This window comes from Eupeodes corollae, chromosome 1, assembly GCF_945859685.1.
Source record: "Eupeodes corollae chromosome 1, idEupCoro1.1, whole genome shotgun sequence".
NCBI classification, from domain to species: Eukaryota; Metazoa; Arthropoda; class Insecta; order Diptera; family Syrphidae; genus Eupeodes; species Eupeodes corollae.
Window position 1 is genome coordinate 59687049 of NC_079147.1, and position 25338 is coordinate 59712386.

A 25338-nucleotide genomic window follows, 5' to 3' on the forward strand; every position below is an offset into this window, starting at 1 on the left:
GGAGGATATTGGCAACATTTCGTTTCAAAAGAACTACCAGCGGAGCTACGTGCCACACAGCCGAAGCTACACTCGATGTTTTTTTAAAGCATTTAAAAAAAAATAAGTTTTCTGGCGACCCTATATAGTTAAGTACCTAAAAACACCGGATTTTTTCGAATTTTTACATTCAACTTTTAGCTCGAATATCTTGAAAACTACTAAAGTTATATTTATAATATTTAGCATTTATGTGGAGGTAAGTCTAAGATTTTATTAGGTAGCTATATTATATTATATATTATATTATTTTCTAATATCTCAAGAACTTTTTCTAAAATTTACTTAAGTGGACAATTCAAATACCTAAAGTTGAACAATTTAATCAAACAAACAAACACATGTAATTGTGCTCTTTCACTTAAACTTCTTTAATTTGTGTTCGATTATTAGCAAAATTTGAGTTTACTTCAAAAAATTCACATTAGTCACCTTGAAAAGGTTTAAACAAGACATACAATAAGAAGCGAATTTAAACTTGTAAGTGAACCCACAATTTCTTTTTTAAAAAACGCTTTTGTTAAAAACGCGGTTATTTCAAGAATTTAAATGTGCCTTGAATTAAAAATTAGTTGTTTTAAGTGAAAAACGGCAATGGAAGTGATCTTCATTCTCAAGTCCACTTTTCTAAATGTTTTATATCCTTGTTTCTTGGATAATACTGTTTTCAAAAATTCATCCTTTCTTAATACCACAGTTATTCGTATTTCCTAAGTCATTTGAGCTTTTCCTAAAATTTCACGTTAACGACTTCAAAATGTTGAATAGGATTTTGATTTAAGGAAACTTCTTTAATGTCTTGAATGAGAATTTCTGATTTGTGCTTACAGTGAAACATATTTATAAGTTATATTACAGCCACGCCCAATTCCCTTTTACTTCAATCTAACCTTCCCTCAACAAAAATAGAATAACAAGTTATCAATACCAAAGCACAGATATGAATAAGGATATGAACTAGCTTTAGAATTTTAAATAAACATATAGCGTCAATATTTCTGGTTATTGGTATTGGCAAGCCTGAAAGTTTCGATTAAGCTGTTAAAAGATTATTTTTTGTTTGTGTTTTTGTTGTCATATGATTTTGTGTTGTGTTTTGTTTTTTGTGTGTGATGTTTTCTAGACAAGTTTAACAATGCAAAATACCTTCTGGGTGTAGTCTGATTTTGGTCTGGAATTTAGTAGGCATACATTTAAAACATTAAACAAAAACTATTCAAACTTAAAAATACAAAAATGAATATGGTAACACCAATATTGTATGTATATCTGATTTTACTTCTGTTTTTTTTTTTTTTGGTTAGCAGTAGATATTTACAATGTTAAGTGCGAGGCAACCAGTAGTGGGTCTTTCATGCATCAGTTCAGGAAAACACACACAAAAAGAAACATTTATTTTTTTGTCATATAATTTTTGTTTCCAAATTAAAAAAAAAGCACAACAGGTCACACTGTTTTTTTTTTTTAAATTGTTGTTTTAAACAATTTGTTGAAAAAAAACCGTTACATAGAAATTTTTAACAAGATTATAATAATTGCAATACTACATTTATAAACGAACGATTAAAACGATACGAATTTTGATCAATTGATTTTGATTTTTGTATTTTTTGTAATTCGTTGGAGTTTACCTGTTGCACCGCTTGTTGCAAGGCTCGAGGCGATTGAGCTAACTGACCCACTACTGATTGATACAGATGAGTGCTGGCTGTGGCTGAGAGATGATGTTGGCCTTGGGATAGTATGTTGGTTACCGAAATGGACGGCCGAAGAAGACTGGCCTGCTGCTGGTGTTTGTCCACTTGCAACACATTGACTTTGCTTCCACGCTGCCCTGTTGACTCGCCGCGCCGACCTGTCTACATAGGACTCTGTATTAATCATATAGACGCAAGAATGTTGATGAAAAATGAAACAAAATAAAAAACAAATAAAAATAAATAAAAGAATAAGAAAACCAAAATAAGATCAGAAACGAGTATGAAAACTTTTACATATATCATCAGAGAGAACCTCGATTTGAAGAAATTTTGAAGAACAAAAGGCAACAAAAAAAGAACTCATAGAGGATAGGAGCATCTTTATGACAGCCCGAGGCAAAGTTGCCCCGTTGAAAGGTCTTGAAAGATTTAAAGAAACCACACCATCAGAGTAAGTTAGAGCACTTTAAGGCTTAGTTATACACAAACATAGGTACCATAGAGACTTTAAGAATATAACGGTTGTTAATTACGTTACCTGAGGATGGACCGACAATGGCCGAGACTCCAACTGTGGAGAGTGAGCCCATTCCACCACCGCCAATCTGTGGTTGAGGCCAGATCTGGAGCAAGTACTTCAATACGGCTATGGGTTGAGCATGATCGATATCAGAGCCAGGGGGTGCACTCGAGGAGTGGAGCATTAGAGGTGGACCCATGACTGTGGCGAGGGCTTGAGCTGACATCTTGTTACGCTCCGAGGCCGATACCACTAGTGACAAATGGTCCAGCAGGAACACAAGGGTTGCCTTTAAAAAAAAAGAAAAAGACCACCCCATCAGTACAGTCTTCAGATTTGATTGAAGATGAATAAACTTACCCGATTTGCTCTTGGTAGACAATCGAGGATACTCAGCATCAATTTTGCGTTTCCTTCAGGATCGTCGGGTAAGCAAACAGCTGAAAAGAGTAATGAGCTTTATAGGGGACCCCTTTTAAGCTATGGGATATTGTGATTACCTAAAGCATCAACAGTCATTTGGAATAGACACCTAGTGAACAGTGGTTCCGGAAGCTCTCTTAAGTAGTCCTTCAAGACTCCAGTTATGACATTGATGTCAGGAACATGTTCCGGGCTCAGTTCGACCGCTCTGCTGTTCCTTTCGAAAGCCTCACGCAGAAGCCTCTTTTTCGTAGCCGATCCACACAATCTATACAGTCCGATGATGTCCAAGCCACGGCGTTCGACTTCTTCCACACAACGACGCAGAACTATTGGAACGGGTGCACTGCCAGGAGCTCCCTTTGACTCGCGACTTACAACAGTCTCCAAATCGGCCCCGAACAGCTGTGGGTAACCAGCCCGGAGGCTTGGCAGACCACGGCGCTTATACAAAGTGATAGGGTCTGTATGTCGCAGACGGATGTAAATCGTGCCACGGGGCTCCACCTTGAGGGCCAGCTGATGCAATGGTGACTGTCGCAGGAGGGATGCCAAGGAGATTGCACCGCGATAGCAGAGTTTATGTCTGTGCTGGGGATCCCACGAATAGACGAGCACATCCAATTGCTTATTGCACACCAGATCCAACTCAAAGGATTCGTCCCAGTCGAACTGGAGGTCTCCCGAGCGGACAACAGTTCTTGCCTTGTGCACGCGATCACACTCGAGAACGCAATACAGATCACGGCTCTGAGCTTGTGGAGCTCCAGGCTGGTTGATTTCTGGGGCTGTTCGTAGACCACGTCCGGCCAGTAGATGAATCCAGAGCATGCCCGATACGCCTCCCACGTCCATGATGGGCTTGTCGAGCTTGTATTTTGCGAACTCGGCTGGATTTATGTCGATCTGACGATGTGATCGGGGCAATGTTGCGCTTGGCGTTGGAGCTGGACTCTGATGGCCACCTCCACTTAGGATGCTTCCACTTGGACTGGCGGGGCCTGTTGATAGTTCCAAAAGCTGTCTCATCCGTCGGATGCTTGGCGATCGGATAGACGAGGGACCACCAATGTGCTGCGAGGACATCGATCTGACCGGTAAGGAAGATATAGGTCGTGGCATACCAAGATGGCGGTCGAGAGTTCCGGTCATTACTCCCGTTCGACTGCTGTAGATGCTCTCAGTCTAAAAAAAATAAAGAATGAGCAACATTTTAAAACAAAACAAAATCACGTTTTGTGGGGAACTTACGTTCTTTAGAGCGTCGTGGATGTTTTCAGCACTGCAAGAGAACCTGTGACTTCGTGGCTGGCTGAGCAAGTCCCTGGTAAGGCGCATCTGTTCCGCAATGGCAGAACTGCTTGGAGCACGTCTCAACCAAGCCCTGTACTCATCGGAAGTGAAAATCGAAGGACTTGCTGTTATTCTGCTTCGCAGATCGCGTTCCCGCAAATCCCGGCGTCCAGTGAATTCCGGTGCAGAGAGATTTCCATCGGCATCGTCCATAATTCGATCACTGATGCGCGGCCTGATGCCACTCATGCGAACTCCGGGACGTTCTCTTGGCAGTGAATTGAATTTGGCCGAATCTTGAGCAATATTACCACCCAATATGCCAGTTGTCGTGCCACGAGGTATGCTCCCGATCGCTGGCCGATTATAGTAGTAGTAGCTGGGCCTTTGACCGATCGTTGCCTCTGTATCACTAGAGTAGTCAATAGATGGTCTTGATCTGCGAGTTAGCGACTGCGAGGCAGCACTGGGTGGTACACCATACTTGGAGTTGCGTGACTGTGGCTCATACCTTCCGTATCGACCTAGGGTACCACCAGCTGATGTGAGTGCACCTGGCTTAAGACTTGATCTAAGCAAAGAATGCCTACCCAAAGAGGACGAATAATCCGAGTACTCAACCCGCGGCAGATGCTGATCCGAACCGCTGCGTGGAAAGCGTGCATGCTGCTGAGCTAAGCTCACTCCAGCTCCTGCTGACATGCGGCGTGACGGCCCCGGATAGAAGGAGTGGACCTTTTCGGCGAGGCTTTCAAGAGTGCCAGCATTTTGGTAGTAGGCTGATGATGGGGCAAACGAATGACTCTTCGGTTGTTCGGTAATCACTGACGGTGGTGGTGGTGGCTTATAGCCCCAACTGGGTGGTTCTTGCATAACATTTGCCCGCGTGTTATAATAAAGATCTAGCTGCTCACTCTGAGGACTGTAATTATTCAAACCTAGGCCAAGCCTTGATCGGGACTCTGTCATTTCCCTGCCATCACCTGTGATGGAAAAAAAGAAACAAAACAAAAAACGGGACAACATTAGCATTGAAATTTAAGCAATTATTTTAAAATACCTGTACGTCTTTCACGTGATGACCGGGAACGTGGCATGCGATCCGCATCATCTAAGTCTTCGTCTCTGAGGTCGCGTTTGATGACAACAACTGGCGGTGGCTTTTGTTCGGGTCGGGAAAGTGTTGGTGGGCCAGGTGAGCTGGTACCACGAGCACCACGTCGTTGTCGAATGGCCAGCACCAAACGTCGTGGAATGGACATGATAATAACAACATCATCCAGGGACATGTGCGTCACGTCAACTAAATTTACCGCTAAGATTTCATCGCCCACCTGCGAAGTAGAAGTAAACATTTTAGATAAGAAATATAGCACATCCCTTTGGTACGCTCAAGGTTTGGGGTTAGCAGCTCAATTCTTACCCTGAGACATCCACTATTGTAAACGGCAGATTCTAAAGCTATTCGAGATATAAAAACGCCGTCAGTCCGGTCAGCTCCATTTCCTTCGCGTATATATAGACCTAGAGTTTGGCCTGGTCGTTTCACAATTTCAACTAGCTATAAGGAGACGATTTGAAAATGGTCTAAGTTAGAAGGAAATACAATTTGTGTTTGATGACGATGCATACCTGAACCGTATGTCTCGCATCACCCTTTGCCATAAGCTTATGAGCAGCTTCAACAGCATGCTTGCCACCGATACTACGGGGTTCTAAAATTCTAACTATCATCTCACCACGCCTCTCAACGGCCTTAAAAACAGAAAAGAAATGAATATAATTTTAAGAATTCTTCTATTATTTTAAAGGTGTACTAAGAAATCTTACCTCCAATGCTGCAGCTGTATTTGGATCATGATCATTCTCAACCGCTTCTATCTGCCGGAAAATTTCCGAACTAATGCCCGACACCTTGCGGAAGTCACCCTGCAATAGAACAGGTTCTTTGACACCTTGCTGTCTTTGTTGTTGCTGTCCACCCATTTGTTGCATTTGATTTGATGGCAACGGCCCAGGTGGAGCACGTCCCGGGCTAGCTGTAACATCAGGAACTGATCTTCCATTTTCCTAAAAAAAGAAAATGTAGACAAAATTAATTTCAAAAGCTTTTCAAAATTTGTAAGAAAATTTGTAAACTATGTATGTATATAAAAATGACACTTAGAAATTAAATTCAAAGAAATAACATCCAATGGATATTATGTCTCCCCAAAATACGAATGAATATTAATCCTTCTATTTTTTCCAATTTTTTATATATCAATCAAAATCATATAACAAACATTTAGGGGAAATATGTGGAAACGATACATTAATGGGGCATTAATATACAAAACAAGAAAATAACCTCCCCTTGCTTTTATTTCATCTCAAAATACGGCGAAATATCACTCCTTGCAGTTTGTTCTTTATGTCCACTTTTTACCTATGATCTTTGTCAATAAAAAGAAACGTATAAACATTTTGGATACTATTTCCTATTTCAGTAACTAAGGCCCTAATTTAAAGTTTGAACTATTCAAAAACTGAAGATTGAACTTTGGATTGTGAATGTGTAGTTGACTAAAGGAATTTATAAATAAATTGGGTGGCGCAACAGTCCGTTAAGAACTAGGGCCTAGTGACTTACAAATCTCAAGCATTCCTGTGTGCGAGTAATGTTGTCAGGAATGGAGGGGACCTACAGTTTATCCGAACGTCAAATTTGAGGAAGCACTTTTTCATGAAAAGAGTTACTCTTGGAGAATTTGTCAATTCCTCGCAAGAGGCAGTACCCGTGAAAAGACTTTAGATGGCATAGGCAGGGATCGAACCCAAGACCTCTGGCATGACAGTCCAACGCACTAACCATCATGCCACGGAATTTAAGTCCGTTTATATTTGTAATTAAAAACTACTATATACAGGAAGAAATTTAATGACATAACATAATTGTAATTTGTCTTACCTTCTTTAAAAAAGAATTAAAGACCAGTTTTAGTATACTGCGTTTAAAAGAAACTGCAAAATTCACATTACTTAAAAATTAGTTTGATGTTATCAGAAATTCAAGTAACGTTTTGGCTATTGGATGTAATTTCTTTATTTTTTGATCATTTGATCCACTCACCACCACAAAAATTAAAACCTTCACATTTTTCACAATAAAATCCTCTCAAAATCAACGGATAAAAGTCGCAGTCTTTTGCTTAAGCTGGTCTTTCACTTAAAGTTTACTAGTCCGGATTTATAAACTACGCTGAGCAAAGATTTGAAATAAGACACAATTCCATTTATCATTTGGATTTGCTTGAAAAGCTATTGACTTTAAATGTCATCTTTCGTGGTGAAATGTGTTGAAGGTGAAAATAGAGAAGGAATGTTCTTAACAAGACCCAAGAAAGAATTAATTACTAATTATTAATAATTGGATGTTATTGCCTTATGTTTAATTTACTAAACCCTTGAGTTCTCTTTCTATAAGATGGAGCCAAGTTTTAATATTTTCTTTTCTTTGTTTAAACAAGTGGAATACACCTTCGAATGTTATTTTCTTATTTGAGGGTCATTAGATCCACAGAAGATGCAAAGAAAATTCTTTTATTATCATTTAAAAACGGAAAGAACAATTTCGGATTTTATTTCCTTTTTGAGTCATACGATCTGTCCTATCCACTCGTAAAAAGTATGCAAAGCTTGAAGGTGTTATTTCTCCTTGTTCTAAAACATAAGGCTTGTACGAATGGCGTCATTTCCATGGGTGAAAATCACACTGTACCGGATAAACGTTTTCGGTTAAAGAAGTAAATTTAATAAACAAAAGTTTTAAAGTGCCACACACCTTGAAACACCGTCTCGTTGAAAAGTTTTAATGCAATGCAATCCTAAGACAATAGGTACCTTATAATATATTCTGTCTTAACTTTAAGGTGCTACACAGTACACATCTCGCCTCTCACTCTTTTTTCTTTTATTGTTAAGAAGATGAAAATATTTTCAACTTAATAATTAATATTCCCCAAAGTAACAGGTTCTGTCTTATAAAACCTTTCTATAAGCTTTCCTCTTATCCCTCCCTTCTTCCACCCTAAAAAACTTTTCAAACTCCATAAGAACTTCCTCAAACTGAAAGGACAATATGACTGGGATGAGTTAGGTTGGTTTGGGGGTAGGGCTGGGTTGTACTGTGCCGATGCTGATGCTAAACTTCGTTATTTAAATCAAAATAAATTTACTCAACGTGAGATCCGCATAAATGTTATCACCCTTAAAACAGTCCTTCCCTTATATTCGAAGAAACAACTAAATTAAAAGAAGAATTCCATCATCAGCACAGCACAGAGGTAGGTTAGGTATAGTTATAACTTAGGCAAAGAAAGGAACGGAATTATAACTTTTTTCGTAGGGAGAAAGAGAGGGTCCATCAACCGCACCGCAGTTCCAGAGAATATACCTATATAAGGGAAGGTAGCATAGCACAGCAACTCGCAACTCGCACTTAAACTTCCACGAGTCCTCAATAAACCATCTTGGTTTCCATGCGGCTTGGCTATGTGTCTGTAATGCTTTTAGCTATACAACAGTACTTGATAATTTAAGCACCAATTCATAATTCACAGCTGACAAGCTGCCCTAGTTTTTCATTTCAACGAGGTGTGGATGCGCCAGGATATTTTAAATCTGCGAAGACAGAGAACAAGCAGAAGAGAAGTAATTTTTTTTTCTTTAAAGTCTCCCTAAGTTCCAGCACGCATCATCAAGCAGCCATCTTACATCAACTTTGCGTCTTGCGTCTTGGGTCTTATGGTGGTAGGTTAGGTGTATAGATAGAGTAGGGACGTGCTTTATAAACGGGAGAGTGTACAAAAATTAAATATACAAAAAGAAAAGAACCACCCAGGACACAAAACAGAAAACACCAGATGTCAGAAAACAGAGCATGTGGCGGCCACTAGAAAAAGTTATGCACCCCATCAAGTGCGCCACATTTAATTTTTTGTTTTGTTCGTTCTTCTTCTTCTAATTTTATTACCATCAACATTAGGAGCCGCAGCATGAAGCGAGGAGCCACAAAAACTTTTAAACGAATAATTTCGCTTGAATTGGAACAGGAAGAAAGTGTGCCTCCCCAAGAAAAAATAGAATGGGACTGATGGGGCACATCGCGAATCACGCCCCAATTAAAATCTCACAGCCACCTGCATCCTTTCTTTGCGAAAACCTCAATTTGAGGTCTTTTTCTTGGCGACAAATAAGGAACGTTAAGGGAGAAACCACGCACACTGGGGCAGCTTTATAAAGATCAGTACCCATAAGGTCACTTTAAAATGTTTATACTAGTTTACAATTAGAAAATTTAAACCTATAATTTTTCCAATATATTTCTTATTTATGGTGCAATTACAAATTTGTATAAAACATCACTTTTTGAGTATCTCAGCAAACAATCAAAACTAATTTTGAAGCTAAGACTTCCTTTCAACGTTAGTTGCTTTGCAAGGAAACATTCACGAGATCTTCTACAAGACTTGCTAAATTTCAAAAAAAACAACAGAAAATAGTTTCTTGCCATCGAGTTAAAACGGCTGAACGGAAAAGGTCAAAAACAAGCAGCAAATTTGGTTAAACAACTAACAACGCCTTAAAACTTCTAACAAAAAAAAAAGAAATATATTGAAGTGAAATTGTCAAGACACCATTAAATCATACAAACCTTTGGCAAGAATTGAAGAAAAATTGTAAAGGTAAATCTAATCGATCACAATTACGAAAAATAAAATATGTTTAACCAAGTTAACGTTTTGTACTATTTTTAATTAAACACGGAAAACGAATTAAAGTTAGTATTGAAGTCGGATTTTCTTGATCAAAGCCAATGTCATCAAAAAATTGAAGAAGATTTGGAAATATCGAGAAAGCTATGAGAACAATGACGAGTTTGTTTATGAAGTGTATGCTAACAATCGACTTTCAAAAAGAGAGTGATTGGTTAGAGAAATTCAAAATCTTCATGCATCCATTGTTGTCAATCATAAAATTGTACTATTAATAATTTTTGACAATCCTTGTAACGGTTTGTCAAACCCAAAATCTTCCATTAGTACTTCTTATGCAATTGTGTCTGTTAAGAGTTCAACAACTTAGACAGTTATTGAATTTGACAAATTAGCATTGACCGGGCTCATATCTAGAACACTATTAGGGTTAACAACTTGATTCAATTGTTTTAGAACAAAATTTATCATTTTTTATTTATGTCCTGCATGTATGGATTTGAAATCTTCTCCATGTTGGATGTAAGCAATTAAATGCTTAGTTACCTATCTCTGATTATTATAGATCTGTAACACTTTAAAAATAACTTGAAAAGTACTTGTAAAAGTGTTTGGTATTATTGGAATACCTAGAAGAAGTACTTGGAGGAAACACTTTCGAGTTTCAGTAACAGTCTCCGGTACTTGCGCTAAAATTGGTACTGGCACTTTAAGATTTACAGCTTTGATCTTTGGTAATACTTGGATTTCATTGAGGGTTCATTTTTTTTTAAAACAATAATTAAGGATCTCATAAAAAGTTGAAACTGCTTCGTAAATGTTATAAAATGCTAATGTATCAGCAATTCCAGAAATGGTTAAATCTTCAGACAACTGCTTGAAATTAGCTCTTCAGAAATCAAAATTATATAAGCAATCAAAGGAATTACTGTGTTTCGTAACGTGATTACATAGGTAAAAAAAAATACCCAAAAGGGGTGATATTTATCAATATTAGTAATTCCTAATCTAAATTCTAGAACAGGAGTTCTAATAGCGTCAGAAGAAAAGACTAAATCGAGGATTCGATTTTTTGAGTTTTTAATACAACTTGTTTGCTGTAAGTAAGTAAGAAGAACTTTATCGAGAAAGAGATAGTTCCAATTGTGAGGAAGAAGGAGAGGCGTTAAATGCAATCCAGTCAATGTGTGGTAAATTAAAATCAACTTGAAGTAAAACATTGGTGTCAGAATTGGACAAATTTATAAGACAGTCTAATTCCAAGGAGAGATCGTTATAAACAGACTCCAAAATTTTTGGAGGAATGTAGACGTTTAAAATGAAAATAGTCTTAGTCTGTACCATTATCCTTACACATACCAGTTCAATTGATAGTTTAAATGGAAAAGATACAGAAGAAGAGAAATACGTATTTTTTAACGCAATGAAAATACCTCCATCTAAATCCTTTGCATTACCAACATGACGATCGTTTCTATAAACTTCGAACTTGACTTAAAAGTTTTGTGTCGGAAAACTTTGAATAAAGCCACGTTTCCGTCAAAATGAATACGTCGTATGGAAATGATTGGGAGTTTAGAAAAATGTTAGAAGTCTTGCTACGAAGTCCCCTTACGTTTTGGAGAAGAGCGCAAGCCTGTTAAGTTTTTTGACTTGGTTTTCAAAAAAACACCTTGTTTTTGATTTTGAGTAAATTCTTTGCCTAAAGTCCCTGCGGGCCATATATTTGTGTTACAAATAGAATCAAAGAACGTGGGATTTGTTATTAATTTAAAAGAGGAAACAAAGCCATTTGGTTTACTGATCTTATTACACCTCTAGGTAGATACTAAATGGCTTCTGGCGTTGTAACTGGGTCCAGACGAGATATAAAAATTATTTTTGGTTTCGAGACAGCTTTGATAGGGATGGAGTTGTTTATTTCAGATCCTGTAACGGAGTCACTATTGGAAGCTAAATTTGAGTAAAAAATTTGATGTTGTGGAGTTCCGGTGAGATCTGTATGTATTGGGGCGATGTTGTCATTTGCTCTTTTTGATGGGGGGATAGAATTTCTAGCAAGTTCAAAGTTTTCTCGGCTTCTTTTCTTAGACTATTTTTTGTTTGTTAGGAACACTTTATGAGTTTTAAACACCAGAACCTGATTGCACGAGAATATCTTCATCTGCAGAAGAGAAATAATTAGGAATAGGCTGTGCCAAATCATTAGTCGAAGTAGAATTATCGACCATGATGCTGGTTACATCATCACCGCTTTAAAGGCTAGTTGAGATACGGAGAGCTTACGACAGTCGTGACAGTACCAGTAAGCAAATTTCGAATAAGCAATTTTTTCAATAAAAGCGTTAGTTGGAATAATGCATATTGCATGGTAAAGATTACCACAGGGTCCGAAACAGACAAATAGAGGATCATTATTAGCACGATCTTGGCAGTTTTTATTGTAGCAATCCAAATTTTACGAAGGATTGTTTTAGAATCACGAAACAAATATTTCAAAATTTTCAGTAGTTCAGCCAAGAAACGTCTGGAAAGGAAAATTGTTTTTTCTAGATAAGATGCTATATAAAAATTACTTTGAAAACATTTAATTTCAAAATTAATTTACATAATTTAATAAAAAACTATCAATATGAATTTCCTCAAAATTTACTGAATGTTTAAAGCAATATTTCTTGTAAGATAAAATTAGCTGGAAGCCATAATTTCAAATTTTTGGAAAGATATTTGAGTCGAAAATTACTTAAGCCTCAATTTTCACTAACTTTTAGTATTGTTTTTTTCCCTTTTTTTTTATTAAAATAAGAAAACCGTCAATCCGACTTTGCTCAAAATTTTACCAGATGTCAAAAACGTAAAATATTTGACATGACAAATATTTTTTTAGTTTTTTTATTTATAAAAAAATCGTTAGGTAATTGGTTTTATTATTTGCAGAGCTAAAGTGACAACTTTGGTTATGAGATTATTTAGAACACTGTTGTCCAGCAACAGTTTGTACTACTTCAAGATTCTAGCACAATTCTAAATATGCCATTTTTAAGCTATAGAATACAATAGTTTAGAGGGTTTGTGTTGCATTTTACGCAGAAATGTTAGAAATTGTTTTGAAACGAAGCTTTGTTTCGAAAATAAGGTGTTCTGTTCTTATTGGCATTTCTATAGATGCAAAAAAATGCTTCAAAAATATAGATTCAGAAACGCAGAAAAACAAAAATTCGCTAGAAAATATGATATTTTTCATGGAAAAGTAGAACAGAATCTGTTTTGAAGATTTGTCTCTGTTTTTTTGAAGTATTCTTTTCGGACTCAATTTTTGGGAGTCTTTTATTACTATCGAAATCAATCAGCTTAGTCGTAGATTGGAGCTCACCAAAAAGAAAAATTTTGGACCACCGAAAGTTTAACTAATGAGAAGAAGGGAATTAACGGAAGCTCCCAATAAAAGGAGATCTTACAAAGTGCGAAAATGGGAGAGGATTTTGCGTTCTACCTGCCGTTGCCAAAAAAGTAGCAAAAGTCATACTGGAACGCATAAAAGAACACCTTGAGGCCACACTCGATGCCGAACAAGGGGGATTCCACGCTGGATCATATTGATCATACCAACTCCTTGCAGAACATTATTGAACAGTGAGAATGCCTTTGATAGCTTTAACAGGGAGTATACCTGGTTAGCTTTACGGAAAACAGGCATCCCAGAAAAACTAATCGCTATTATTGAAGCAACATATGATGGATCCAAGTGTCACAACCTGCACGATGGTAGCTTGTCAGATGATTTTGAAATCCGAAGCGGAGTCAGACAGGGCTGTATTTTTCGCCAATATTATTTTTGTTGGTGATAAGCGATGTACCTCAAGCAGCTTTGTCAGGTAGCGGACCTATCTAATAGAGAACTTTGTAAGGCACTTGGATTACGCCTACGATGTTTGCTTACTCTCTCATAAAATCATGGATTTCTATCAAATGACAACAAGTGTGGAGAGAAAAGCTGAAGTAGTGGGGCTAAAAATTAGTTTCAGCAAAACAAAAATGATCAGCCTGGGAACCCGACCATCCTCTCAAATAAATATTTCCTCGCAACCGGTCGAAAAAGTGCATCGCTTTCAATACCTTTGGAAGTATCGTCTTCATCGAAGGCGGAACCGATCAAGACGTCATCTGCCGCATGGGCAACTCAAAAGCGGTGTTAGGTATGCTGTCAAAAACTTGGAGGAATAACTCTATCAGGTTAAAAAAAAAGCTACGACTGTTTCGCACAAATGTCGAATCTGTGCTTTTTTATGGGTGCAGCACTTGGAAGGTTACTTCAGCCATAACAGAAAGCTGCAAACCTTCGAGAACAGATGTCTTGGTAACATCCTTAAGTTTTTCTGGCCAAACCGCATATCAAATGATGTCCTTCATAGAAGGTCCGGTCAGAAACTTATAATACGAAGGCGTAGGTGGCAATGGATTGGACATACGCTTCGAAGAGGTAACGACATGCCAAGCAATGCAGCGAAATCCGCTTACATAAGAAGGAAGAAGAGCTGGACGACCGAGAAGCACATGGTGCAGGACAGTTGAGGCGGAATCAGCGTCATGAGGCAAGGGTTTGAGGGAGCTTAAACACATCTCCGGAAACCGTACACGATGGCCCTTAGGTGTAGTAGAGGCCCTATGCACCGTAAGGGGTTCCCAACGGACTTATCAGGACTGAAGACCTAAGTAAGGAAGTGAAACCTTTGATGATGATGGAGTAAGAAAAACTCAAAAATTGTAGAATCTTGAATTTAAGAAAATAGGACTAAAGTACATAATTATTTCTCTAAACTCAATTAAATAGATACAAATAAGTTGTGAAAAAAACTTTAGTGTGGCACTCTCAGACTACAAGTTCCAAAATCTCTTTTCACTTCAGGGCTCGAGAAATTCAAATCATTAATATCAATACATATGGAACGTTCATTGAATTGAAGACGACTTCCAGGATCTATAAGAACTTGAATATTTGCCATTTCAAGAAAAATAATAACAATTTTGCGAAGGTTTTTTAAAATGAATAAATTCTGTGAAAATAAAGATTTTAGTTGTTTTTGACAACAATTCGTTTTAGATGAATATAGTTAAGTTATTAACAAATTTTTAGTTGAAAACTTTACTTATACTACTTGACTGTATAAGCTTTATGGCTCATATGACCCTCCGTGGATCGCCCATTTGTCAAAAGTTGATTGGAATTTCTAATTCATACAATGTACTTGGTGCTGTCCTCAGTTAAAAGTAATGTGTGCGATTACTGTTTTCAATAATGGAGGGGACCTACACTTTTAAGGCGAATCCGAACGTCAAATTTGAGAAAGCACTTTTAATGACAAGAATTACTCTTGGAGAATTCGTCAATTCCTCGCAAGACGCAGTACCCGTGAAAAAAAATTTAGATGGCAAAGGCAGGGATCGAACCCAAGACCTCTGGCATGACAGTAAAACACACTAAACATCATGCCACGGGTACTACATTAGCACAATACGATAAGTTTTGAATTCAAGGGAATTTCTACGAAAATTTAAACAAAATAATATCCCAAGGGGGGTTATGACCCCAAGGACAAACTACATTATAACTCATATTTACTCTTATCCAAGACTTTAAAGCACAAAAAGTTACTTTAAATTTATCAAAATGTTTTATCGCACAATACCACTACTTTGGCCCCACTGTTCAACGTCGACGACAACAACGTGATTGTGACGAGGGGAATAGCTCTTGAAGAACTTTATGCTTTCTTATATTACATTTTATGGGGCTTGCGTGACGGGTGAAAATTTTGCACTATACCTACAATCATTCCCTCAGGATTGGGTGCCAACGTGATAGCATAAATGGTTGTCAAAAGTAGGGAAGGGGTCTTCCAATTTAAATACCCTCATGTTTTCCCGGTGCGGTGGTTGACGTGGCGGCGGCGGCGCTATGAGGTGTCCATTGTATGAAAAATTCTGATAACAATAACTATGTGCCTATATTCTTTTCAAGGATATCATAATGGGGATGGTCCTTGCCAACCCTCCTCCCCACCCCCTTCGAGGTTGTATCGAACAAGATAAAATATTTTTGCTTTTCTTTTTTAAACAAAATAGTCTCAATGCTATGTTTATTAATTTTTGCATGTCAAGTTCAACGAACAAAAAGATGGGGAGGTTAATATACAATAGAACCCTCTTAACGTGCACCGGGTCCTCTCAGGTGTAGATACAATATTTAGCATAAAAGTTCAACGTAACGTCAATGTTCGTCGGTTGTATCTTGAGCTTGGTTGTGAAGAACTAAGTTGGTTGCCAACTTAGAACGAACGAGAACCTCCATTCATTTTCAATCTCCAACAACCCTTTTCTTCATTTTTTCGTTGTTGTTGTTTAATTTAATTTATTGATGCATGCACAATTTTTACGAGTGACGACAAGGGTGCAGAAAAATGGAAAGTTTTTTTTATATATATATAAATTCAATGGAACTGTCGAGACAATGTATCTAACCAAGTGGAAAAGGTTCTCTTCAAATATATAGAGTGCTCAGAGCGGAGGTATAGTGGGTTAAAAGAAGGGGGTGTATAAATTTATACTAAAGTTCAAGGCAGAAAGACTGTCTTGTGTTGCGTTTACTATCCTCGACTCGAGCATATATAGTACCTACATTGTAGAGATATTAAAGCAATATTTCTAAGTGGTAAATCAAATAGTGGAACATCTTGACAGGTAGATTGAAAAGATTGCTCTAGAATTAATGAAAGCTGAATTATTATTATTGTGTGAATGAAGGTTTATTTTTAAAAGGACTCTGTGTGTGTGTCTCTCTGTGTAATGATTGACATGACATAATGGTTTGAGAATTTTTGTTCTTACAAAACTTTTTCTGATCGTTATCTAGGTACAATATTTGTATAGAAAAGAATTTACTAAATTAAAAAATAAAATTAAGTATGTCAGCAGTAAAATGGAATTGAAGTGGAGTGATGATTTTTGTAACTACTTTTTTGAATAAGGAGTATGAAGGGTTTCATTCGATGGAAGCAGACAGAATGACGTCAAGAATTCAAGTGCTATTTTTAATAGAATTTCAAATTTAAAATTCCAGCTTTCGTAGAGAGAACAGGAGAACGAGAGAGTTTGTATTATAATATTGAAGACTTTTATAGATACTTACATTTTCAATATCTTTCACTTTGATTCATTAGGTCTTTAATATATTTGAACAGACCAAAAGACAGATATTTCCTCCTATTCCAACAAATTATGGTTGAAACTAAAATATAGACACTTTAAAAAAAAAATCTATAACACAAAAATAAAATCCGTATTCGCCATAGAATACAATTTTTTAAATACTGTGATGAAAGAAAAGAATGGAATCATTCCACCAATTTGTTAAGCCTATTAATATATGATTTTTTACCTTCAATTGGTTCTATTTTTATTTTATTTTTATTTCGTGAATACTTTATAACAGTAAGATACAATATCTTATAATTTAGTTACAAGCTAATTTTTACAAGGAGAGCAAAAAAAAATATAACAATAAATTAATACATATCATTTAGATTTCAGTTGAAATCATAAAATTCACAAATTTCCTGAATAGTATTCCTTTAGATTCCTTTTAAATCTTGCTGTATTTTGTATATCTTTTATACGACGTGGTAAAGAGTTCCAAAGACGGACGGAGTTTACAAAAAATTGACGCTCACATGTTAAGAATGAACATCGAGGATGAACCAATTGATGAGATCGATGGGAGGTTGCAGTTCTAATTCTATGAAAACAGTATTGGGGTTGGTGCGTTATTAATATATTAGAGAGAAAAATTAATGTACGAAACTTCAAATAACTTTCAAAAGGCATAGACAGCACCCTACTAGCAAAGCTAGACAATCTGTCATATCTTCGTAGGCCATAAACATAACGTACTGCACTATTAAACGCAACATTGAGCTTCCGTTTGCTAACATAATTACAATTACAATAAATTTCACAACCATACATCAATATTGGCTTTATTAAAGTTTTTACAAGTAATAAACGTGTTTGAACAGGTGTAAGAGAATGTGTAACCCATAGGGTACGTAGTACACCAAATACCTTGCCCACAAGTGCATTAATATGGTTATCCCAGGTCAAATTGCGATTGAAAGTAACCCCGAGATTTTTCGCACTTTCCACATATTCAATTGAACCATTGGTCAATACAATCGAAGGAAAATAGTTGAGATCAAGACTTTTCCTTGATATTACTAAGCACTTAGATTTTTTTGGATTTAAGAGGAGACCATTTAATTGAGACCACTTTTCAATTTTCTCTAGGTCTTCATTTACACAAAAAGCTGCATGCTCAATGAGCCCAAGGGGACAGCTCATGTATAATTGGACGTCATCCGCATACATATGAACCGAACAGTTCTTGATAATTGATGGCAGTTCATTGACATAGATTGAGAACAACAGAGGACCGAGTATAGAACCCTGAGGGACACCGGAAACGTTAGGTAGAAAATCAGATAAACTATCCCCAATTTGCACAGCTTGCATTCGATTACTCAAATAAGAATAGATAAGCCTTGTAGCACCTGCTGAAAAATTAAAGTTTTGCATAAGTTTGTTACACAATTTAACGTGATTGACAGTGTCGAAAGCCTTAGAAAAATCAAGCAACACTAGAAACGTAACCTCATCCTTATCCAAAGCTTGTCTTATATCGTCAGTAACATTTAACAGTGCCGTGATACAACTGTGCTTTTCACGAAAACCAGATTGTAGTGGTGTGAGCAGCGAGTTTGCCGCAAGATGAAAGCTGATTTGTCTTTGTAAAATCCTTTCAAACACTTTCGACAAGAATGGTAAGATAGATACAGGCCTAAATTCTTTACCTTTTGCATTTTTGGGAAAAGGTATAACCTTAGCCAACTTCCATAGGCGTGGATAGACACCTGTCATCAGAATTGTATTGAACATAAAAGTAAGATAAGGCAGAACAATCGGCAGAATCATTTTCAAAAATGTAGGGTGAACTTCATCCAGTCCAATAGCATTTGACTTTATAGAAAGTACACTTTCTACAACAAAAGTACTGTCTACTGAACTAAAACCAAAACCAGGTTCATCTGCATATGGTTGATCCATAAATAAAAAAGTAGGATCTAAGCTCAAAGGACAAGATAGCTGTGATGGTAAGGAAACAAACATTTTGTTGATAGCATTACTATCCAGATCTTCTGTCGAATCAGGACTTGACTTTCCAATGCCAATTTTTCGTAGGTTTTTCCACAACTGACGGCCATTTAAAGAAGAACCGAGCTGGATGGAATACATTCGGGATCTGACCATACGTATTTCCATTACAACTTTATTACGAAGTGAGCAATACTCTACTCTATAAGTTCAAAACTTTACATAACGTGCACCCGGATACATTTTTTTGTCAGCTTTATTTCAAGAATCAGCAGAGATATTGACTAAATATCGGTATAAATTGATCAACAAAAAAAGATATTAAAATCAATAATATGCGATAAGTTGTTGTTTACTATTTTTCAAACATTTTTTGCAAAATTCAATTGATAACTTTTCCACAGAAAATGAAAACCTACAAAAACAACTAAGAACTGATAAAAAATGTTTTTCAACTTTGATATCTTGAAAAAAAAATGTATTTTAATTTAATTTTATTATTATGTTATTTAAAACTCTTAGAAATATCGAATGACGGAAGGGAAATCAGAAGATTTTAGTATAAGCATAGTTTTTTCTGTAAAAATTCAAAGGATGACAGCTTTAATATTTAAAGCTGCCAATATAAGCGACTTCTCGAAATAGAGCCAAGAGCAATGGGAATGGGAAAAGAGCTAGGCAATGGGAACATTTCTATTGATTTGAAATTTGAGAAACTTAGAATTTATATGGATTTATAAAAATACTGAATGGTAAAGTAGCCATTTTGTTATCTTTACTTAAGTTAAAGGTCAAAAGCCAGAAAGAAGCTAAAAAAGTTTACATTAACGAAATCATAATTTGATAATTATAAAATCGCTATGCTTTCGGAAACAGATTGCATTAACTCAAAACTATTAAGAAAATTTAAGTTGTATACCTGCAGTTCATGAACTTTTAAGTTCTTCATTAAATTTATACTTCAAACTAAAGTTACCTGTTTTAAGGATTGTCAAATTGTGAAATTATTAATGCAAAACAATGCAATCATTTCATATTTGTGTACAATTTTAAGGAAAGACAACGATTGCAAGATTTAATATAATTAATCTCCAAAGTCTCTCATAGAGTGCTGTCAATTAATGTACCTAATCTTTAAATTTCAAAAAAGCACTCTTTAACTTTTGGCTAAGGTAAATCATCGCTTGAGCTTTAAGCTCATCTCATCTAAGGACATCCTTAGATTGCCTAAGGCTCACAATTGGTTGCCCCCAATGGGCATTAAGACAAGCGGACAAGAGCTAATCCACGGTCTTCAGAGGTTAAATCAACCCGTTTAAATGCATTACTGAATTGTCATTAAGGCAGAAGAGCCGCAGAAAGCAGAGGCGCTCTTGAAAAAGCTGGTTATAAGCTGCGTTTTAACATCAGGTAAGTCAACATTTAAGTTCTGCAATTCCAGTGACCAAAGGCCGACAAAGTACTAGACGAAAATGTTCCTAGTCGTGCAGGCTCCACTAGCAATTAAAAATGCACTCTTAGTGTGCTTCGAATAATATAAGAGTGTTCCTATAAGGAAAATGGGTGATGTACTTGATGTTGCTGTTACTAACAACCGTAGTCTATTGGTAAAATTTGGAGAATCTTCTTTGTGAATTCTTTTTCGGATCACAAATGCATTCTTTCAAAATTAGTTTTGAGTCTGAAACTGGTCCCCTTTAAAGAAATCCTAAACGTATTGACTGACACAAAAATCGGTGAAATAATTAAGTCCAAACTAAACAAAATTTCAAGTCTAAGCACAAAATCTGTAGAAGATCTGTAATAGAGGGTTAACATTTTTGAATTATCAGTTAAAACTACTCTTAAGATTTCATGTCCAGTAAAATATTGCGGTAAAAAGTTCCCTCCCTGGTGGAAAGAAGACATTTCTGCTCTTAGGAAAATGAACAGAACGATTTTCAAGTAAGATTTTTATCAACCATATAAAGACTTCCTTAAAGTTTATAAGCGAGTTATAGAAACTGCTAACACAAAAAAAGTTGAAAAAATTATTGTCAATCGAATAAAAACACAAAAGATTCTGCCAGACGCAGTAAAGTCTTATCAAAGGCACATTGCAATCTATCTTTTCTGAAGAAACTTGATGGGTTGTGGACAGCTGAGTGCCTCGAAGTACTGATGGTGACATATTTTTCGGGCTGCTAAAATTGCCACGCATAGAACTCCTAACACTAATTTAGTTATTGTAGTGATAATTAATTCTGTTATTACAAAAGAAAGTATTTCCTGGGCTGTTAATATTTTGAATGCCTTTTAATCTCCAGGTTTGAATGGCATACTACTAGTAATGCTTCAAAAACTGGAAGACAAAGCATTAACAAGGCTGGAGACCATCTTCAATCTCTTCGATCTCAATTATGCACCGGAGACATGGAGACAGGTTAAAGTAGTTCTTATTTCGAAACTGGGTAAGCATGGCCATGAATACGCAAAGGATTTTCGGCCTATTAGCTTGACCCTTGACACTGGAAAGCAGCCTATATATCAATATCAGGCGTGTTCTCGAAGAATATATGTTAGAAGAATCTCAGCAATCATTAAAGGCAAATCTACTGAGATGAACCTGCCTGAGGTAGTGTGTTACAATTGGAAAACAATTCATTATAAAGAATTTACTCTTGTTACCTTCCAAGACGTAAAAGGTTCTTTTAATAGTTCCTAACTGAATTGATTCACGAATCACTTACTCACTTCGGGGTAAAGGTTTTTATTCAAGAATGGATAATGTCTATGCTAAGTTCTTTGCTAATATTGGTTTTGTAATACAGTCTTTTCGAAACATGTTTGTAGAGGAATACCGAAGGGCGGTGTTTTTTCCCCGCTCTTAGTCATGAGAAAAATCTTTATAAAGTCGTTTCGGGAAAGTTCGTCACTGTGATTAGCGAAATCACGGAGATGGCTATGAAAAAAATTAGCAGCTAGGCCACTAGCTGAATTGATACTCTTTACGATCAAAACTAAAATGACGATCAAATCTAGAAGTTATTCTAGATCCTTAACTAAACTGGAAAGTAAAATTGAAGATCTTGTAAAGAAAGCCTGCATTGTTTGCAACCCCAGTAGAAAAGCTTTTGGTAAAAAGTAGGGCCTTAAATCGAAGATTATTTTGTGACGTCCATAGCCGTCATACGTCATATTTTGTCCTTGTGTCTTTGAGGAATTTTTAAAAATTTAATTTAACAAATCGAACCGATTTATTAGCTTCTTATAGTATCTTGAAGAGTGACATTTCTAGATCTAACACATGTTTTGTTTAACACTTCGTTTCTTAGTTGTTTCGCTCTGGAACCACAAAATTCATACATTTCTGATATTCTTAAAGATTGACGAAAACCAAACCCATTTGTCCAAAATGTAATTGAAAACTTGGGGACAAAGGGTTATTCAATTTTAACAGGTTTTTGAAAGCTTAATCACATTTTTCTATACAACATTATGACTAAGCAAATTTTCAACAACACCTATCATATTGAACCTTACTTTTTTTCCCAAATAATTAAATTAAATCTTAAAAATTGTAAAACTGATGAAATATTCGGTAACATTTTGTCATCACAAATATTGTTACTTGTAACTTAATTATTTTTGCCACATAAGTTATCTAATTTGTGCCATTCGTCCTGCTGCAAGATAAGCAAATGAATATGAACGTTATGTTTTCACTCAAAAATCTCATACGTTCTAGTCTTTTCATTCTCTAAAATTCATAACATCTACAAAATGAATGTCTGAATTAAAAATTAGAATTATTTTATTATCTTTCATCTCTAACGTAACAAAACTCTCAATTCAATTTACAACACACAAAAGACTTTTGTTCCTTAAAAAGCAAAGTATGTAACTAAACTATATTATATCTCACTTCTCCCAGTCATAGTCATTATCTCTTTCTCTAATGTCCTGCCCACCAAACCAACGCCAAAGCCAAAGCTACCACCATAACGCCGTGTATTCTAATTTGGACTTAAAACTTCATTTAAGAGTGCATTTAAAACTTTGTTTTCATTAAATGACCCATCTTTCCCCAGAGGAGATGCTATAAATTGTTTAAGGTATGGGTTGGGATGTAAGACAAGAGTTGAAAGGGTAATACGCCAGCTAACATCAACAAACACAGAACATCGTCATCGTCTATACCGCCTATCGAAATCAGAGCAACCAAACTCGAAGTCATCGCAACAAAGATGGCTGATATAATGCATTGCATATGGCAGGGCGACGACGACGAAGTAAACCAGAAGCAGCAGCATCAGCATCCAGCATCGGCAAACGTACTTCCTCAAACCAACTTGGCATACATTTAGCCCTAATGCACTTTAAGGATCTAAGAATTTTGCATATCTACGTACGAACGAACAAACGGTACGTAAACATAAACTACTCGTATAAAGTATACCATCAAGACCATAAGACCCAACCTATCACCCAAAACAGAACTTCAAGTGTTTGCCTTTATGTGACTTTTTGCAGTGTAACTCTGGTACTGTGGCACTTCGGGCCCGGCTCCTGGTTCGGGTGCTGCTTAAGCTGTTGGGAACATTCACCGCACATTGCCTTCACTGATGGTTCTAGATTCACTCCAAGATGGAAATAAACTTCGAGTTGTTTTTTTTTCTTTTCCTATTTTGGAATTCAAACTATAAACTTCTCTTCAGGATCTCAGCTCAGCTCAGAGTAGAATGTGTGGTCTTTTGCAAATTTCTTATCTCCCTTGCTGACGGCTAAATAATGTTCAAGAGATGCAGAAGAAGGAAAATAAGCATAGAAGCAGAAGCAAATGCAGAATGGCAGTGGAGCGCCTTTTTGTGCGCCATACAAAACTATATTGATGCTTGCTTTGAATTTCTTCTCGAATGCACCACCATCACCATTTCCACAATTTCCATCAGCTTTAGAAAAGGAGAACAGAACATAATATTTAGAGACTTGGTTGAAATGAAACTTTTGTCGCTAATGGGTTTTCTTAAACAGCAGCAGCAGCAGCAGCGATAGCGGTAGGTGGTAGGCGTTATAATGGAAGCAGTGGAAGCACTATTTTAGAAGCCAGAAGCAGCAGTTTCTTGATCAGCAATCCATTCTTGCGATAAGTTATTTCTGTCTTTTTCCTGGTTCTATTGCTGGAATACACATTTCGCATTGTGTTGCTTGTTGTCCTTGGGACTTGACATATGGGACATAGAAGATGATGTCCCAGAAACTTCCAAACAGCATCAGCATCGCATACCAACATCCAGTTTATCAGCAAAGATGTCTGTCTGATGATGCTGACGATGACGACTGTGAACGAAGGAGTTGCAACAAAAGTTTGAGCTGCATTTAGAAGACGTACGTCGCGTCACTTCGCTTGCCTCGTCCTACAAACTGGGATTTTGTATAGATAAACAATCACTCGCTCTTTTGGGACTAAATATAAACGATTAAGTTTACACAGTTGTGGCAAAAGTGTTTGAGGATTGGGATTGGGAAATGATAGGAATGCCTCAAGGAACATATACATAACAGATACCGATTTAACTTTGATCCCATATAGTTAAGTGGTTAAAGAGGTTCTGCTAGAGGACTTTGTGTGGATTGAGGTTTCCTAGAAAAGCGACTTTCCCGCTTCGATGGTCCCGGTCCGTTCCGCCTCCGAACTGATGAGAAGAAGAATTGCAATTTTCTTTGAAAATCTTTGGCACTGACAGATGCTGCTCTGTTAGATTTTGAAGGAAGGAGAAGGTCAAATATTTCCTCGAACTCAAATAACTCCCCCCACATGGCAATGAGGGTTAAATAAATATTTGACATAGTCCTTCGTTAGTGTGTTACCCATCTGACGACTAACGCATCCCTTGAGTTGATTAAAGTTTGAATTGAATCCCACATTTTTGTTTTCAAATCAAATGATTAAATTTCTTAATTACAAGTTGAAATTTGTTTTCATTTTAATCAAAGATAATAATCAAATTCCTTCAACAATGAATTCAAGGAAATTAGTTCAATGACACACTTTCAGTCTATACATAGCATTTGGATTAGGTATAGTCGTGCAAATGTGTAAAATACTTGATGTGTGCTTGAGTTTAAGTCTCAAGAGGGTAATGAATCCTTGGAATATACATAGTTGCATTTAACTGCAAAATTATACGAGTCATATAGAGGAAGGCATGATGACTCATTTATGAATCATGATATTAGGATGTGCGTGATTAATTGAATAAAAAACTCAAAACTTTTGGTCCCAATGGAGTAATATGGCAGTGCATGTCTTTTATGCTTGCGGTAGAAGTGCAGAATGTTGCTACAGCAACTGACAATGACAGCAGGACAAAAAAGGAAATAAGCTTAAGTTTTAACACATTTTCAAAACATTAGGGATTTC

At 36.5% G+C, this 25338-nt stretch overlaps 1 protein-coding gene across 4 annotated transcripts in view; it reads right to left on the reverse strand.

The window, feature by feature from the left end:
- Window positions 1–25338, reverse strand: part of LOC129939624 (rho GTPase-activating protein 100F) — a 166337-nt gene that overhangs the window by 9341 nt on the left and 131658 nt on the right. The window contains exons 3-11 of one of the 4 annotated variants that reach the window (XM_056047709.1): window positions 5806–6045; window positions 5608–5730; window positions 5399–5536; window positions 5042–5309; window positions 3934–4958; window positions 2760–3867; window positions 2620–2699; window positions 2278–2548; window positions 1671–1894 (exon numbers count right to left, since the gene is read on the reverse strand). In XM_056047709.1, the coding sequence (XP_055903684.1) occupies window positions 1671–1894; window positions 2278–2548; window positions 2620–2699; window positions 2760–3867; window positions 3934–4958; window positions 5042–5309; window positions 5399–5536; window positions 5608–5730; window positions 5806–6045 (3477 nt within the window). Of the gene's footprint in view, window positions 1–1670; window positions 1899–2277; window positions 2549–2619; window positions 2700–2759; window positions 3868–3933; window positions 4959–5035; window positions 5310–5398; window positions 5537–5607; window positions 5731–5805; window positions 6046–25338 lie in introns of all 4 variants that reach the window. The other 3 variants (XM_056047710.1, XM_056047708.1, XM_056047711.1) reach the window with 3 other exon arrangements.